The sequence below is a fragment of the Centroberyx gerrardi genome, chromosome 9 (genome assembly GCF_048128805.1).
Source record: "Centroberyx gerrardi isolate f3 chromosome 9, fCenGer3.hap1.cur.20231027, whole genome shotgun sequence".
Lineage (NCBI taxonomy): Eukaryota > Metazoa > Chordata > Actinopteri > Beryciformes > Berycidae > Centroberyx > Centroberyx gerrardi.
In genome coordinates this window covers 23,936,901-23,952,809 of record NC_136005.1, presented here as the reverse complement: position 1 = coordinate 23,952,809, position 15,909 = coordinate 23,936,901, and the positions used below count along the sequence as shown (strand labels likewise).

Here is a 15,909-nt window from a genome sequence, read left to right as displayed (position 1 = left end):
TGTGTATTACAACATTTAATGCCTTCTGTCTGTTTCTCACTTAGTGTGCAATGGTATGAATTCTAGTTTGGGCCTGAGAGTACAGCTGTAATATAAAGCTCATCTAAACATTAAGGCAAACAGTTTTAGATTAATTGATTTGGTGCAGAAAACTTTAAAAAAAACTTTAAATTCACAGCTTTCTCTCTCTCTCTCTCTCTCTCTCTCTCTCTCTCTCTCTCTCTGTGTCTCCCCCCCTCCTCCTCCTCCTCCCCTCTCGCTCTTTCTGTCAGGGATGATTTTGATGAAGAGGGCTTCTGCCAGCCGTACAGAGGGATCGCCTGCGCCCGCTTCATCGGCAACCGCAGCATCTTCGTCGACTCGCTGCAGATGCAGGGCGAGATCGAGACCCAGATCACAGGTGAGAGAGAAACGACGCATTTACATATACTTGAATGTGTTCAGAGATTTAAAATGAAGAAGGAAATTGTCAAAAAAAATCACATTCATTGACATTCATTCAAAATACATTTTTCTTCCTTGATGCAGTTGCATTTTCCATCAATATCTCTTAACATATTCTGTATATGTGAAATGTATATTTCTTGTCATATTGGGTATGTGGTTTGAGGTGTATAGTATTGGTATACTTGCATAATAGTAAGAATATAGTAGAAGAATAGTAACTGTCACACATTTACGCACACACACACGCACAGAGGTTTTGGTGATGATTTCACTGCCGTTTAACTACAATCATACATTCATTTTTAATTTCATACGTTCATGTTGAATGTAGCCAAGGCAACAGAGCATAACATTGGGGTTTCGGAAAAGCCAGCGGTTCCCTCGCAGGCATCTCTTGTCTGACAGGAAAAGCTGACAGCCTGTTTTCCTGCAGTGAGTTCACTAGTTCACCGAAGCCGACATCACAGGCAATCTTGTCTCGAAAAGCAAAACACTGCTCGCATCTGTCTCCAGCAGCCGGTCTCCAGGCTGATAGAGCATCTTTGTAAGGCTGTATTCCCTAAATCAGTGAAAATTCTGCAGCTGAGGACTATAACGAAGGTAAATGTTTATTAATATCCAGGACATGGCTTAGAGAGGTCAAAGGAAGTACAGCAAGATTACTACTCTATCTGGAGCGCACATGGCCCATATACTGTCTTTATCTTTTCAGTGATACATGTCTGTGTCTGTGTATCTGCTTCTGGGGTTTTGTTTGTGTGTGTGCGTTTGCCTGCACATGTGCTTATAAGGTGCTTTAATGCCGGTGGTTTTGATTACATCCGCGCAGCTGTCAGCCTTTCTCCTGAGCTGCACTTCTAAACCAGCGGCCAATTCAGGGACAAAGAGGCACGAACCCAGCGTGTAATCTGGGACATCAAGGGGAAGTGATAATTGAGATATATGGCGGAATACGGTCGTAATAAGCCTGCGGCATGAATGTAAATCATACAGTTGACAGCCAGAGCATTCATATTCAGTAATCGCATTCACCGTCGCAAAAATTGAATGTCACCCTTATTGATCTATTGGTTTATACAAGCAGCATGTGGATAATTGCCAACTAAACTTAGCCACTGATCCACTTTCTAATCGCTTCTCCTGTTCCCCTCCGCTCCTCCGCTGAGCTTCCTTCTTCATAATCACAGCCGCAGAAAAGCATATGTTTGCAATAAGTATACAGTATGGCTATGAATCATGCATTGAAAAGCTATAGCATTCATTTTCAGTCTCCCCCTTTGATCCTACATGTGTGTAGATGCTCAAAGGGCGCAACGGAAATAAGACTGTGTATTTATTGTGTTGTAATAAATGATTTTAAGACGATCATATATATAAGCAACATGAGCACAAGATTGCCTCCCGACGTCTGGAGACTTTTGCACTTTCATGTTTCATGGAGGTAATTTTTGATGGATGTTTTAATCACTCAATACAGAAACAACTCAGAAATACTCAATCAAGTTTTTCATGCAATTAGGCGTCTGTTAAACAAAAATGAAAACTTTGCTAATCATGTGGACGCCAGACTTTGGACCACATTATAAAAAACTCTTTTAGAGCCATCTTGGTCGTGCTAAATAGATTACCGTGATTCAGCAGGGAGTGTTTTTTTCTATCCGTTCTAATGCCGCACTCCCCTCCTCCGTTCCCAGCGGCCTTCACCATGATCGGGACGTCCAACCACTTGTCCGACCGCTGCTCCCAGTTCGCCATCCCTTCCCTCTGCCACTTCGCCTTCCCCACCTGCGACCGCAGCTCGGGGAGCGACAAGCCCCGGGATCTGTGTAAGGACGAGTGCGAGATCCTGGAGAACGACCTGTGTAAAACGGAGTACATCATCGCCCGCTCGAACCCCATCATCCTGAAGAGGCTGAAGCTGCCAAACTGCGAGGACCTGGCTGCCTCCGACAGCCCCGAGGCCGCCAACTGTCTGAGGATAGGCATCCCCATGGCCGAGCCCATTAACAAGAGTAAGACATTCTCCTGCTTATGCAGTAACTTATTACTACAGCTAGTCAGATATATTATTGTCTGAGGACAGGCGTCCCCACGGCCAAACCCACTAGCAAATCTAACACAGCTATTTGTAATGGGGTTGTAACTACTCACTGTATAATAATATATGTATTTATTACACGGCTACATTGAATACTCAGTTCTGATTGGCCAATGAACGCGGTCTGAGGTCTGTTTTTTTTCTGACTAACAGACTGCTGTTTCATTTAACAGACCGCTGTTTTATATTGCTATGGTTGCAGTTCTGCTGGGACTATTTTTTTTTTTTTTTGGTGGAAGCATGTCAGTTACTTTAACTTATTATAAATCAATATTTTGTGTCAAATGATTAATGCCTTTGGTAAGTAGACATGTAATAAGCGTGATAACGTACAGTCAGCCGGTCATTATTGGTGATACAGGACCCGAAGCGAAGCTTATTTTGCAATAATGACCGGCTGACTGTACATTATCCCTTACGTAACACCAGTACAAATGCGTTTAGCCTCATAACAACACCCACATCTGTGACTCTGAAGGTTGGACAGTTAATGATGCACATTTGCTTTTGCACACCCTGCACATATTCTCTTCCCTTGGACTAAATACTTGTAATTAAACTGCAAAGAGCCTTGAATGTGTAAAATACTCGGTAGCAAGTTGAGGATGCTGCTTATGTTCTTTACCTTTATTTATTGTATTACCTGTATTTACTTCATCGCTATCTACATCCTCCTTGCTGTTTTTTGCTGTCCATATCTAGTCTTTTACTTTGATTCTGCTGCTGCAACAATGCCATATCCCTGCAGGGACCATTCAAGTTTCATCTCATATCTCTCATTTCATCTCACCCCCCCTACCTCGCCTTACGCCTTACTCTCCGCAGACCACAAGTGTTTCAACAGCACCGGGGCGGACTACCGCGGGACGGTCAGCATGACCAAGTCGGGGCGGCAGTGTCAGCCGTGGAACTCCCAGTATCCCCACAGCCACAGCTACCTGGCCGTCCGCTACCCAGAGCTGAACGGGGGACACTCGTACTGCCGCAACCCGGGAAACAAGCTGGACGGCCCCTGGTGCTTCACGCTGGACGAGGGCGTCCGCATGGAGCTCTGCGACATCCCGATCTGTGGTGAGAGAATACAGCGTGTTTAGGACTAGAGCAGGTGGACGCAAAGTTTGTGATGTTCTCTGTAACACGATCATCTGCGGTGGATTTGCAGCTGGCTGGTTGGTTTCCATAACAGCATTAAAAAATGTATTTCTTTTTCAACTGAAGCTCAGAATAATGAGAGGCAGTGAGTTTTGATTTTGATAAATAACCAAAAATACAGATTCTATATAATGCGTAATAGTTTTACAACATCACCTGATAGCATGGCCCTTTCAAATGTTAATTGCCCCCTATATTTACATCAAAATTTCATCTAAAAATGTTCAAAATGTGTTTTATGATAATGTCCTTCATTGAAAATCCAATTGACAGCAAAGATTTGCAGGGTGTGTTTTATTTTTTTTTTATTCTTTGGGTGGCCACTCTATAAAGCCATGGAGACCATGGAACAACTCAACAATCTATATATCTGACATCATTTTTCTCTCTCCATCCATCCAGACCCTAAGGATAAGTCTGGCGGCGGCGGCAGCATGGAGATCTTGTACATCCTGGTTCCCAGCGTGGCCATCCCACTAGCCATCGCCTTGCTCTTCTTCTTCATCTGCGTGTGCCGCAACAACCAGAAGTCCGCCAGGCCCCCCGCCCCGCGCCAGCCCAAACCGGTCCGCGGGCAGAACGTCGAGATGTCCATGCTCACCACCGCGTACAAGCCTAAGGTGAGGCATAGAGACCGGCACACAGATATATTGGTGGGGAAAGTGCATGAGGAGCGCTCTCCCAGGTGTGAGTGTGTATCACTGTGTTTGAGTGTGAAGCAGGCTGTTGCTGCTCAGCTGGATCCCTGGATAAATAAAGGTTTATGCACACACACACATACAGAATAATGCAACAATCAACAACTAATGCATAGATCTCTGCTCCCAGTATACTGGACTACACTCTACCATACTTAAAGATGGATTATGAAGATGCCACAGTCATTTTTGGATGCGGTGCAATATATTTTTACACTGCACATAATGCCACCATATAAGTCCACCATGGTGCATCTCTCTCGCTCTCTCTCTCTCTCTCTCTCTCTCTCTCTCTCTCTCTGAACATAGGGAGCCAATAATCCAAACAGACATCATCTGAACTGACTGCCATTGTCTCATTCCTGCATTCCCTGCTTACAGAACGGCTCACATCCCCAATACTACTAGACACTTACACACACACACACACACACACACACACGGAGCTTTGTGGACCGTCCTGTGGTGAATCTAAATGAGCGCTCTTTTGCTGTGTTTGTCTTTCTCAGTCATAATAGCAGACTGCAGAGGGAGTCAAAACACTGGCACAGCCCTCTGTGTGTCAACTGGGCTAGGTCACAGCACGCTGGGGTCACTGGGTTGTGTGTGTGTGTGTGTGTGTGTGTGTGTGTGTGTGTGTGTGTGTGGAGTAAGTGTGTCTATGAAAAAGCAAGACATGAAATTAGTGTTTTTTTTACATATAATATTTGCATTTGGGTGTGTACATGCATATATGAGTGTGTGTGTGAGTGAGAGAGAGGGAGTGGAGAGATTAATTGAGTGTGTTTTTTACATATACTATTTGCATTTGAGTGTGTGTGTGTGTGTGTGTGTGTGTGTGTGTGTGTGTGTGTGTAAGTGACCTGTTCCTGGCAAAGCCTCAGATCTCTATCATCAGAGCCCAGCAGGTCCAGGAATGTTCAGCTGCAGCTCTTTCTCTCTCTCTCTCTCTCTCTCTCTCTCTCTCTCTCTCTCTCTCTCTCTCTCTCTCTCTCTCTGTTTATTTCTCTCCTTCTTTCCCACTAGACATCTCTCTCGCTCTCTCTCTTTCCCCCTCCTTGTCTCTCTTTCCACATCCCTCTCTCACACTCTCTCCGTCTCCTTCCACCGCGCTCTCACTCCATCCGTCTTTCCTCTTTCTCTCCTCTCTTTCCTTTTCTTCCATCCCTCTGCCTCTCTCCTGCCTCCCTCCATCCGTCACAGAAGCTCTTTGTAATGGAGATCGTCGAGCCCCGCTCTGCCAGCCAACACATAGCTCACATTAGGATCTGTATCGTATTTCTTTCAAGGTTTGCACACTCAGTCATATCATGTCTGTTTATCTTTCCCTGCATAGTTTGAGAGAGAGAGAGAGAGAGAGAGAGGGGGGGGGGGGGGGGGGGGGGGTTTATCTAGACAGTGTGTCTGCTCAAACCCAGAGCCTGATGCTCAAGGTAACGTCTGTAATGTTCCAACCAACAGCTGTAGGCGGAACCGCGAAATGCCTCAGAAGCGTCAGAAGTCATTAATATCTCTGCTTTATTTTGTTCTTCGGTAGAGAGCGAATCTTCAGCTGAGTCTCTCATCGCTGCTGTCAGGTGACAACCTTGTATCAAAGAGTCAGGACTTCAGAGAAACAGACAGCCATGCATTTTTGGAATTATGCGGTGGATTTTGAACGGCTTTTGGGGATAACAGGGTCGTGAAATATGGTTCGCACATAAAGGACCGCATCATCTTTTATTTGAAGGATACAAAAAAAGGCCAGTTCACCTCTGTTTTCCAGTACCTGTATCTAAAGCGGTAGTTGAATAAATTACAAGCCTATTTGAAAAAAGATGTGAGGATTTACATGCGATTTCTCCCCATTTAAAAGCCTTTTTTGAAGTGTCTCAGGAGTAAAACCTCAAATTATCTTCACATATATTTTTGCCAAGTCCACACTCTCTCTTCTCCATTCCTCCTGCGCATGACTTTGCCTGTGGCACTGCTACCCAGCAGGCTTTGCTCCGGGGTCACCCAGGGGTCATTGGCTATGACAATCCTTTTAGACACACATACACGCACACACACACACACACAACCTGCGGTGGTGTGAGGAGGATCTGAGGGTTTGGGTGTGGGGAGCGAGGGAGAGAGGGAGGAAGGGGGAAACAAACCCATAACTAAAAACATCTGCCGCTTTCATAACATCAGCAACACCCCACGCTCTCCTCCACCACACACACACACACACACACACACACACACACACGGCTAAAAAACCCCGCCACCCCCTTCAGTGCCCGTACAGGCCTCTCTCTCTCTCTCTCTCTCTCTCTCTCTCTCTCTCTCTCTCTCTCTCCCCTCGCTCAGGAATTTCATTATTCATCTAGAAGTTCCTGGAATGTCAGAATCTCTGCCAACCTTCCTCCTCTTCTTCTTCTCTCCTCCTCACCTTTTATCTTCTCCCAAGTACACCCACGCACACACCTAGTCTCTCTCACGCTCACTCACTCACACACACACACAGACTGCAAAGAGAACACCCCCGTCCTCTGGGATCACCTGGACAGCTCTTGGATATGAAAGGAGAGAGGTTAGCTGAAGTCACGAAAGACAAACAACAATACCAGACGCTATGGGACGGAGAGCTCTAAAGAGCATGATCCAATATTCCCAACATCCCCTTCACCCCCCAGACAGAGAGGCAGAGGGCTAAACCCTTTGTAGTGTATTTTCTATTTATTTTTGTTTTGGTTTGTTTTACTTTAGTCATGGACTTTCCAACATCAGTTGTACATCTCAAAACAGCGGTTTTGAGATGTAATTTTAAAGTGGTACATTGGTTTTGAATTGGTTGCACTGGGGTCATGAAAAATGCTCGGCTTTTAAATGATGCAAGCTTTTACTTGAAGCAAAAAACCCAATTTCTTTCTGTTTATCTGAGTATCTGGCTTTTAGTCTGACTTTAAACTTGCATATTGTCAGTGTGCTGGGAAAACCTCACAAAACCAACTTTTCAAGAAGTGAGAATAAACGCTTTTTTTCCCCCATTGCCGTTTGAACCATGTATGTCTGACATTTAGTATAGTATATGAAAATCATGACTAGATAAAATGCTGTCTCTCCCTTTTCTCGCTCCCTCTAATCTCCTTCATCACTGTCAAGCCACAAAGTAGCTCATAATAGTCTTCACAGTGAGAGCTAGATTTGATCAAGCCCAAGTGAATTATGAAAAATTGCTGCCCGGCCCTCTCATAACCCAGCAGTTCAGCTCAGTCCAATTGGATTTAGCTACACAAACAAACCTCCTCAGTAAGCAGAAAGGACTATTTACTGCCTCTCTTGCTGTCACAGTGCAGTCTCCAGATGAGTGTTAAACATCTTTTGATGTTATTTCTACAGCCTTCTCTGATTCTGCATTTGTAATAGCAAGAGAAATAATTCGTTTTTCAAAACGGTACTTGTCAGTTAATCGGTGTTTGAGCTGTGAACATGTTGCCAGATTGGAGGGGTGGGTGTGGGAGATTTTCCCAATTTGCTTTCCAAAGGTTTAACAGGATTTATTTAGGAGCTAAGCTGAGGAGCTGATGTAATGGATTCAGCCTGATTATGATAATTATCAACTCTCCAGGCTATAGTTTTTTTCTCTCTCCGACACACACACACATGTATGCACATGCTGACACATTCGCACAAACTCAAACGCTTGCTGTTATATTAGGCAGTTCGCCTGCATCGAATTAGAAGCGGCACCAATGTAAACTTCATGTCCGCATTTCACTTTTCCATACAAGGATAATTATGATAAATGTATGAGTATTGGCCCAACAAAGAAAATAATGATCTAATTCTCTTTCTCTGTCTCCCATCGTCTGTCTGTCTTCCTCCATATTTGTCTACTCCCTCGCTCTCCCTCCTCTTCTTCCTTCTTTCCCCTCCCTCCCTTGTTCTCTGTGCAGAGTAAGGCCAAAGAGCTTCCCCTGTCGGCAGTGCGTTTCATGGAGGAGCTCGGGGAGTGCAGCTTGGGGAAGATCTACAAGGGCCACCTGTACCTGCCAGGCATGGACCAGGCGCAACTGGTCGCCATTAAGACCCTGAAAGATTTCTCCAGTGCCCAGCAGTGGGGCGACTTCCAGCAGGTACAGAATTTATCAGTTCTCCCTATCATCAACAATCTTGTAAGTCTCTTTAATCTCCGTGTTGCAATTTAGCATAATTTAAGGAGTACACCAAGTTTTTAGGAGATTTACCAGTTGGTAAAATTACCCATTAAATGATTAGAACATAGACAGCAAAATCATCCATCTGTCCCTGATAGATCATTTGCTCCAGTGCTCCATGCTAACATTTTAGCATACACTATGTTGAGTGATAGTAGGCAACTAGCATTATCTCAAAAGTGAAGAAATGAGCCTGTAGCAGCTCTAAAGCCAAATGTAAAGTACCTGTACTGTCAACCTTTAGGTCTTTCCTCACCAATGAGTATCTTAACCTTGTATTTGGATTTCACAAATGCCTTCTGATTCCCAACCCAGGAGGCCTCGGTGCTGGCGGAGCTGCACCACCCTAACGTGGTGTGCCTGCTGGGCGTGGTCACCCAGGAGCAGCCCGTCTGCATGCTCTTTGAGTTTCTGCCTCAAGGCGACCTCCACGAGTTCCTCATCATGCGCTCGCCGCACTCCGACGTGGGCTGCAGCAGCGACGAGGACGGCACGGTGAAGTCCAGCCTGGACCACGGAGACTTCCTACACATGGCCATACAGGTGGGACTTAATAGCAGTTTAGATCTTTAAACTTCATATGTCATTTTATATGAAAGTAGTGGATTCCAAGGTTTTCTGTCATTTTGGGTAGACCAAGAACTTTGGACCAAGAATGGAACTCAAGTATTATGGATTTAACCCAGCATCTTGATTTGGCAGCCATCCTCACAGCATTCACATCAGCCCCATTTAAATCCTGGCAAGTGTGGATAATTATGCAGCATCCCAGTTCCCACTAGCTGCAAAATGAATTGCCTCATTGAGGAAATTACAGTCTTCCAATGACCTCAACAACAATTTCAACTTTTTCAAAAACCACTTGCAAAGCATTGCATTGCTTTGCAAAGAACAATGCTGGAAAGTTCCTGCCTATTAAAAAAGTGAGTGGAAATAGTGATACATAAGGACAGGAAATGTTGATGAATGGCGGTTGCCAGTAGTTCAGTGAACTAGAGCACAGTGTTGATTCAGATCAAGATCACAACTTGGTCACGTCATCTCCCTTCTCTCCTTTCACTCCTTGCTGTCTAGTAGTAGAAGTCCACAGCTAGTTAATCCTTAAAAACCTAACCTAAATTCATCTAATCTAACCCAGGTGGCTGCTGGGATGGAGTACCTGGCCAGCCACTTCTACATCCACAAGGACCTCGCGGCTCGGAACATTCTAGTGGGCGAGCAGCTCCACGTCAAGATCTCGGACCTGGGCCTCTCCAGGGAGATCTACTCCTCGGACTACTACCGCGTCCAGCCCAAATCCCTGGTGCCCATCCGCTGGATGCCCCCCGAGGCCATCGCCTACGGCAAGTTCACCACAGACTCGGACATCTGGTCGTTCGGCGTGGTGCTGTGGGAGATCTTCAGCTACGGCCTGCAGCCCTACTACGGCTTCTCCAACCAGGAGGTGATGGAGATGGTGAGGAAGAGGCAGCTGCTGCCCTGTCCCGAGGACTGCCCGCCAAGGTACGCCCAAATAGATAGAGTGTGTCAGGTAGAATATGAGAAAGTAAGGCTTCTAATACATGTATCTTTGCCCACATTTATTCAAGATATACTATATAAAGAAAACCGCTAGCATTTTTCTAGTAGAATCATGCAAAAAACACATGTATACACAGTAAAACATATTAACAAACCTGCTGATTAGCTCTATACAATTACAAATTCAGATAGCAATAGAATTAATTGATTTTCTAAACAATTAATCTATAAAAACTATAGCACTACAGAGTATGGAAGCGATTTTACTTCTCTCCTTCTCTCTTTCTTTTTTTGATATTTAGCATCAACAGATGCCCAGCCCACTAAGGCTTATGAGACATTTTTAATCAAGACGTAATCATGAGTAAAACCACAAATGTACACATCTGTGTGCCAGAGTTTCCACTGACAGTAAACAGAATAAAGAAAACAAGCACAGCACCAGTACACCGCCATTACAACCACATAAGCAGATGGACAGACAGGCGTGCTCACAGCAGTTGGATCTCTTATTTTCTACTTGTTTATCAATCAGTTCAGCACACCCTTGTATCTATAAAAGTAAATTGCATGTCATAGCCAAGATTTTTTTTTTTTTAGGTATTAAAGACCCCATGAAATGGCATCTTTACTTCCTTGATTTAATGTATTTCCTGTTGAAACAGGATGTGGAGGCGGAACAGTGTGAGGGATCATTCAAAAGTGTAAACCAATGGGATATCAGTCAGGGAGAGAAAGGCAGTTTTATTTGATGGGAGGGGCAGGATTGTTAAAAAATCTGTGAATTTTTATTTACGCCTACTGGTGCAGCATGAGGTCATCATTAAAGATACTCTGTTTTCCAGGAAGTAAAAGTAATGGGAGTTCAGTTCATGGGGACGTTAAAATCTGTATAGCTATTGAAGAAATTCTGACAACAGCCAGCTTTAGATCTGACCCAAACTCCCTCTGTCGTCCCTCAGGGTGTACGGCCTGATGACTGAGTGCTGGCAGGAGGGCCCGGCCCGCCGACCACGCTTTAAGGACATCCACGGCCGTCTGCGAGCCTGGGAGGGCCTGTCGTCCCACGCCAGCTCCAGCACGCCCTCCGGCGGGGGCAATGCCACCACCCAGACCACCTCGCTCAGCGCCAGCCCCGTCAGCAACCTGAGCAACCCGCGCTACGCCGCCGCCGCCGCAGCCGCCGGGTACCTCTACCCGGCCCAGGGCCTCGCCTCGCCGGGCCAGATGGCTCAGATCCCAGCCTGGACGCCCGTGGCCGTGCCCCAGACCCACCAGCGGTTCATCCCCGTCAACGGCTACCCCATCCCGCCGGGCTACGCGGCTTTCCCGGCCCACTTCCCTCCCCAGGCGCCCCCGACCCGGGTCGTCCAGCACCACCTCCCACCTCCCAAGAGCCGCTCGCCCAGCAGCGCCAGCGGCTCGACCAGCACGGGTCACGTCAGCGGCGTGCCCTCCACCACGGGCTCCAACCACGACGCCAACACGCCGCTGCTGTCCCACTGCGTGGTGCCGGGGGGGATGGGAGGGCCGGTTCAGGTGTACGGACAAGTATGCCAGAAGGGCGTGGGGCTGGACCATGCGTCGCAGACGGCGGCGCTGCTGGCCGTTGAATCCAACATACTGATGTACAACGACTCGGTCATCACCGCAGACCTGTAGATAGAAAACTCTTTCTGCTCGGGACCCACATTTGAGAAATCTAGTCTCTCACCCAGGGATCCAGTGTAATAAAAAAACATATTTCTACTCTGGTCATATGGAGACCCACCAGAAACAGGCCTGCGAGCCAGTTTGGGTCCCAACCCATAGTGTAAGAAACACTGCCACGCTCTATACACACAGCTATTTGACTTTTTTAATGCCTTATTGTGTACTTCCATGGTTTGAAAATGTGCTGTTGTTGTTATTATTATTATTATTTTAACCTTTGTGTAAATACGGTACATAAGTCCTGAATGAATGAAATGCAAAGATATATATTCAAAGGAACATTTTATTAAGGAAGAAACGTTTAAGATGAGAAAAGCAGTAAGTCCATCCTTTCTCCCCTTCATTACTGTCTTGATCCAGCTCACTGACTAACTGACTGACTGACTGCTTGCATTGTAGTTTGACTGGCTGACTGGCTGACTGGCAACTAAGCAAATGAAAGTTTTCTGTGTCAACAACTCATCACTCAGTGGACTATTTCATCCAGAATGGTTCTGAAGATAAAGAGACATGGACATTTACATGATGGATTTTGGGTGCCTTTCAAAAATCTTGTGTCTTGCTTGTTGCTGGACGTATTAAAATGCAAAAATGAGTTGTACATGTGCTTGTACAGTGAAAAACTGCATTTGGTGTAACATGTCACAGCCAAGCAACGGGGATGGAAACAACAGACTGAACAAACCAGAAGTCAGCAAGTCATCGGCCTGCTAAAATACCACAAAGAGTCTGAAGACAAGCCTGTGTGATGAATATAATGGTGACAAGGCTTACAGTAATATTTCCCTGTCCTTTGACCCTGAAGCTGAATACCATATTTCAGGTACATTGCAACCAGACAGCCAGTGGTTATGTGACAGCTCACCAATCAAGCAGCTGGATATCAAACTAATGTAGATTGGCTGCAAATAGTAGATCTATAGATCAATCTACAGGTGATAAGTTGACAGCACATCATCATTTTCACACAAAAATCCCTTCAGAAATGCTTTTTTTTGTGTGCAACATGGATACCATGCCTCTTCGCCTTGCTCAAACCTCATTGGCTGTGTGCAGCTGTCCGGGGTGAGCCGGCAGTTCTTCTGATTGGACGGAAAAGCTTCTGGGCCTCTCTCTCTCCCTTCGTTCCCCCATCTCTCCTCTCTCCTTCCCTCCTCCCCTCCTCCCTTTCCTCCTCTCACTTTCCCCCCTTCTCTCCTTCCCTCCGCCGCCTCCACCCTCCCAGTGACCATGGGATCTAACTTCAAAGCTGGACCCCCCACAGATCTCTAAATGAAATCACACAGCGCTCATATCCTCTACAGCCTCCGCAGCTTAAACTGGACCGGTCTCAGGGCGCACGTTTCATCCGCCGTTCGAGGGTCGGGGTCAATTTACTTTCAATTTGGTTTGTTCAGAATGTAAGCTGAAACCGCCATTCTTAAACTTATGAAAGGACATTCTCTATTTTACTGTAGATTGGATGTGAGATTTTTTTATTTTTTTTTATGGGAAAAGTTTTTCAGTGTTTCAGTGAGTTTTGAAGGAAATTACAAATAAGGTTTCAAGTCACAGCTTTTTGCATTCATTATGCTTTCCCCTTCACTTTCTCTGCATTTACACTGTATAAAACACAGAGAGCATTACAGACACAGAGGGATGAGACTGTTAAAACACAGATGCTCATGGTAAATAAAGGGCCAGAGTTAGGAGATGAGGCTCTGACCACATGGGTATGCATGCATAGGTTTGAATGTTAATTGAATGTTAGTCAGCCCTGTACATGAACAAAGAAAAGAAGTATAGTATGTTTAACATGCTTGTTTATTCCCCCAACAAGCCTGAACAGAGTCAAGAACAATGTTTCACCTTCATTAGTTTCATTAGAAAAGCTGGGGAGAAGTTTTAATACTGTGTGCAGACTGTTTGATTTATATGCATTGCTTTTATTAGGTTCAGTATCAGTTAATGGAGTAGTTTTGGGATGTGCGTATACATCTTCATCATTTGGCCCTGTACACTGACTCCACACACACTTTGTTTGTCTCTCTAATTACATTTGTATGTCTCTCTCATTATGTCCAGTGTGACAGCTAATAGCAGCTAACCAGTATGGATTGGATGCATTTACTCTAATATCCTTTTGTGATATGAAGAAGTACGTATGTGTGGTAAATGAATCATTCTCAATCCTATAATCACAAAAAATGTTATTGTTTGATGATGGATGGATAGAAAATGTTTTGATGAGATGCATGGTCAAGTATGAAGCTTTTTTTTTTCTTTTTTTTTTTTTTAAAGAAAAAGGTCACAGAAGCAGCTACAGGAATAGATCAGTTTGTGTCGCCTCAGTGTGGTTGTGTTTGCTGTTATGAAACTCTTCACACACCCCTGTGCCTGTGTAGTAGACAATCATTGGTTTTGCTAAGGTCGTACCAAGTGTGCCTGACTGGATGCTGCACTCCACTGTTGCTTACAGACTGTTTTTCTATCAGTCAGCTGAGTTTAACCAAGCACAAACACTTAGTTCACTGTGTCTGTACAGCAGGGCAAAAAGCACAGTGGCTTGTAGCAACTGACTGTTAGACATTGAGTGTATTTTAAATGCCTTACCTCATTTTTACATGGTTGAAAATAAGGGCATAGCCTAGTCAATCCAATGCATATTCATTTCATCATGTTTGGCTAATTTGATACAAATCTTTAAAAGTCAACAAAGATGACAATACTCATTTGTGTACTATTACCCAAAGTGCCTGCTACCATAATTTCTGGTGTGGAAAGACAGAATTTGGATAGTTGATATTCGTGGAGTGTAGACAATATTCAGTGATACCAATAAACCAGAATTCCCCAATGTCATTCATGTGATCTGAAACTTCTCCATCCATGTTTGTGAATAAGAATAACTCGACCCAAATTATGTCATTTCAAAGACAAACCCAGCAGCTGCTCCAAGAACAACAAACCGTAGACTAACCTAGTCTGCCCAAAGTTAAAATAAAGCTCAGTTCCATTTTACATCCAACCGAGCTTTATTTTACTAAAGAGCTAACTGATGCAAACCAAAAATGGGCCCACATCTCTGTAAAATGAGCCTACATGCCATCACAGTGTCCACACAGTCAGTCTGTCAGTGGAGCAGCTGATTGTCTGTAGTTGTCTTCATCAAGGGAGCAGCTCTTGGGTCCAGCTTTGGAAGAGACTTGTTCCTTTAGTCAAATCTAGACTGTTCTGTGCAGGATCATAGGAATAACACTATGTGTGAAAAGTGGATTTTCCCATTGATTTTTTTCCTCTTTCTTTTGCCTTTATACTTTGCATCTTTTCTCTGAAGCAGACTGAGCTACCTAGGCATGCGAGTTGTGTTTTGTACAGGTAACCTCCAACATGTTAGGAATTTATGTGTACTTATATAGCCGTTCAAAAACCACTTGTACACAAGACTGTGAATTTTAGGCGAATCTAGGTGTTTTTATATTTGGCAAAAAAAAATCATTATTGTGCCATTTTTGTTTTATTCTTGATCCATTTTTTTTAAAGAAACAACTTTCAAGCAAAATGATGTTTAGATAACGGTGTATCCATTACAGAAGGTTTACATGCATATCCTATTGACCAAGAGAGGCCTTGTCTTTGTATTTTGTTTGAACATTTTTGCACAGATGTTTTGTATTGCAAAACCATTTATTAAATGATGTTGTTTGGTTAACTTTGCTGTCAATGATATGATCATTAACATGTGAGCAACAAGGTCAGTAACAGATATGCACATTTTGATTTGAGAAACCCCATGCTTGACTTGATGAACAGAACTGTAATGGCAATGTAAATCCACAAGGTACCAGCAAATTCCTGCTGCACTGCTTTTCTCAGTTTGTTCGTCTCACAATGGCACTAACTGTTGTTGACCAGGTGGTGGCGCCATTTAGCAGTTTGATTATGGTAGATAGCAGTTTCAAAACAGCTGGAAATAATATTAGTCCAACCAGTATTTAGCCAAAGATGGAAAAAGGACCACTTTATTACAGTCTACCTCTGTGCCCACTTGTTTGTGTGGTGTGTGTGTATGTATGTATATGTGTGTGTGTGTGTGTGTGTGTGTGTGTGTGTGTGT

The 15,909-nt window shown here is 44.4% G+C and overlaps 1 protein-coding gene across 1 annotated transcript in view; it reads left to right on the top strand.

Moving 5' to 3' along the window:
- The window catches only part of ror1 (receptor tyrosine kinase-like orphan receptor 1), a 129,684-nt gene extending 117,922 nt beyond the window's left edge, over window positions 1-11,762 (top strand). The window contains exons 5-12 of the mRNA XM_078285739.1: window positions 273-400; window positions 2,142-2,459; window positions 3,371-3,616; window positions 4,100-4,317; window positions 8,319-8,498; window positions 8,895-9,122; window positions 9,718-10,082; window positions 11,063-11,762. Of these exons, the coding sequence (XP_078141865.1) occupies window positions 273-400; window positions 2,142-2,459; window positions 3,371-3,616; window positions 4,100-4,317; window positions 8,319-8,498; window positions 8,895-9,122; window positions 9,718-10,082; window positions 11,063-11,762 (2,383 nt within the window). The remainder of the gene's footprint in view (window positions 1-272; window positions 401-2,141; window positions 2,460-3,370; window positions 3,617-4,099; window positions 4,318-8,318; window positions 8,499-8,894; window positions 9,123-9,717; window positions 10,083-11,062) is intronic.
- Window positions 11,763-15,909: the final 4,147 nt, after the last annotated feature.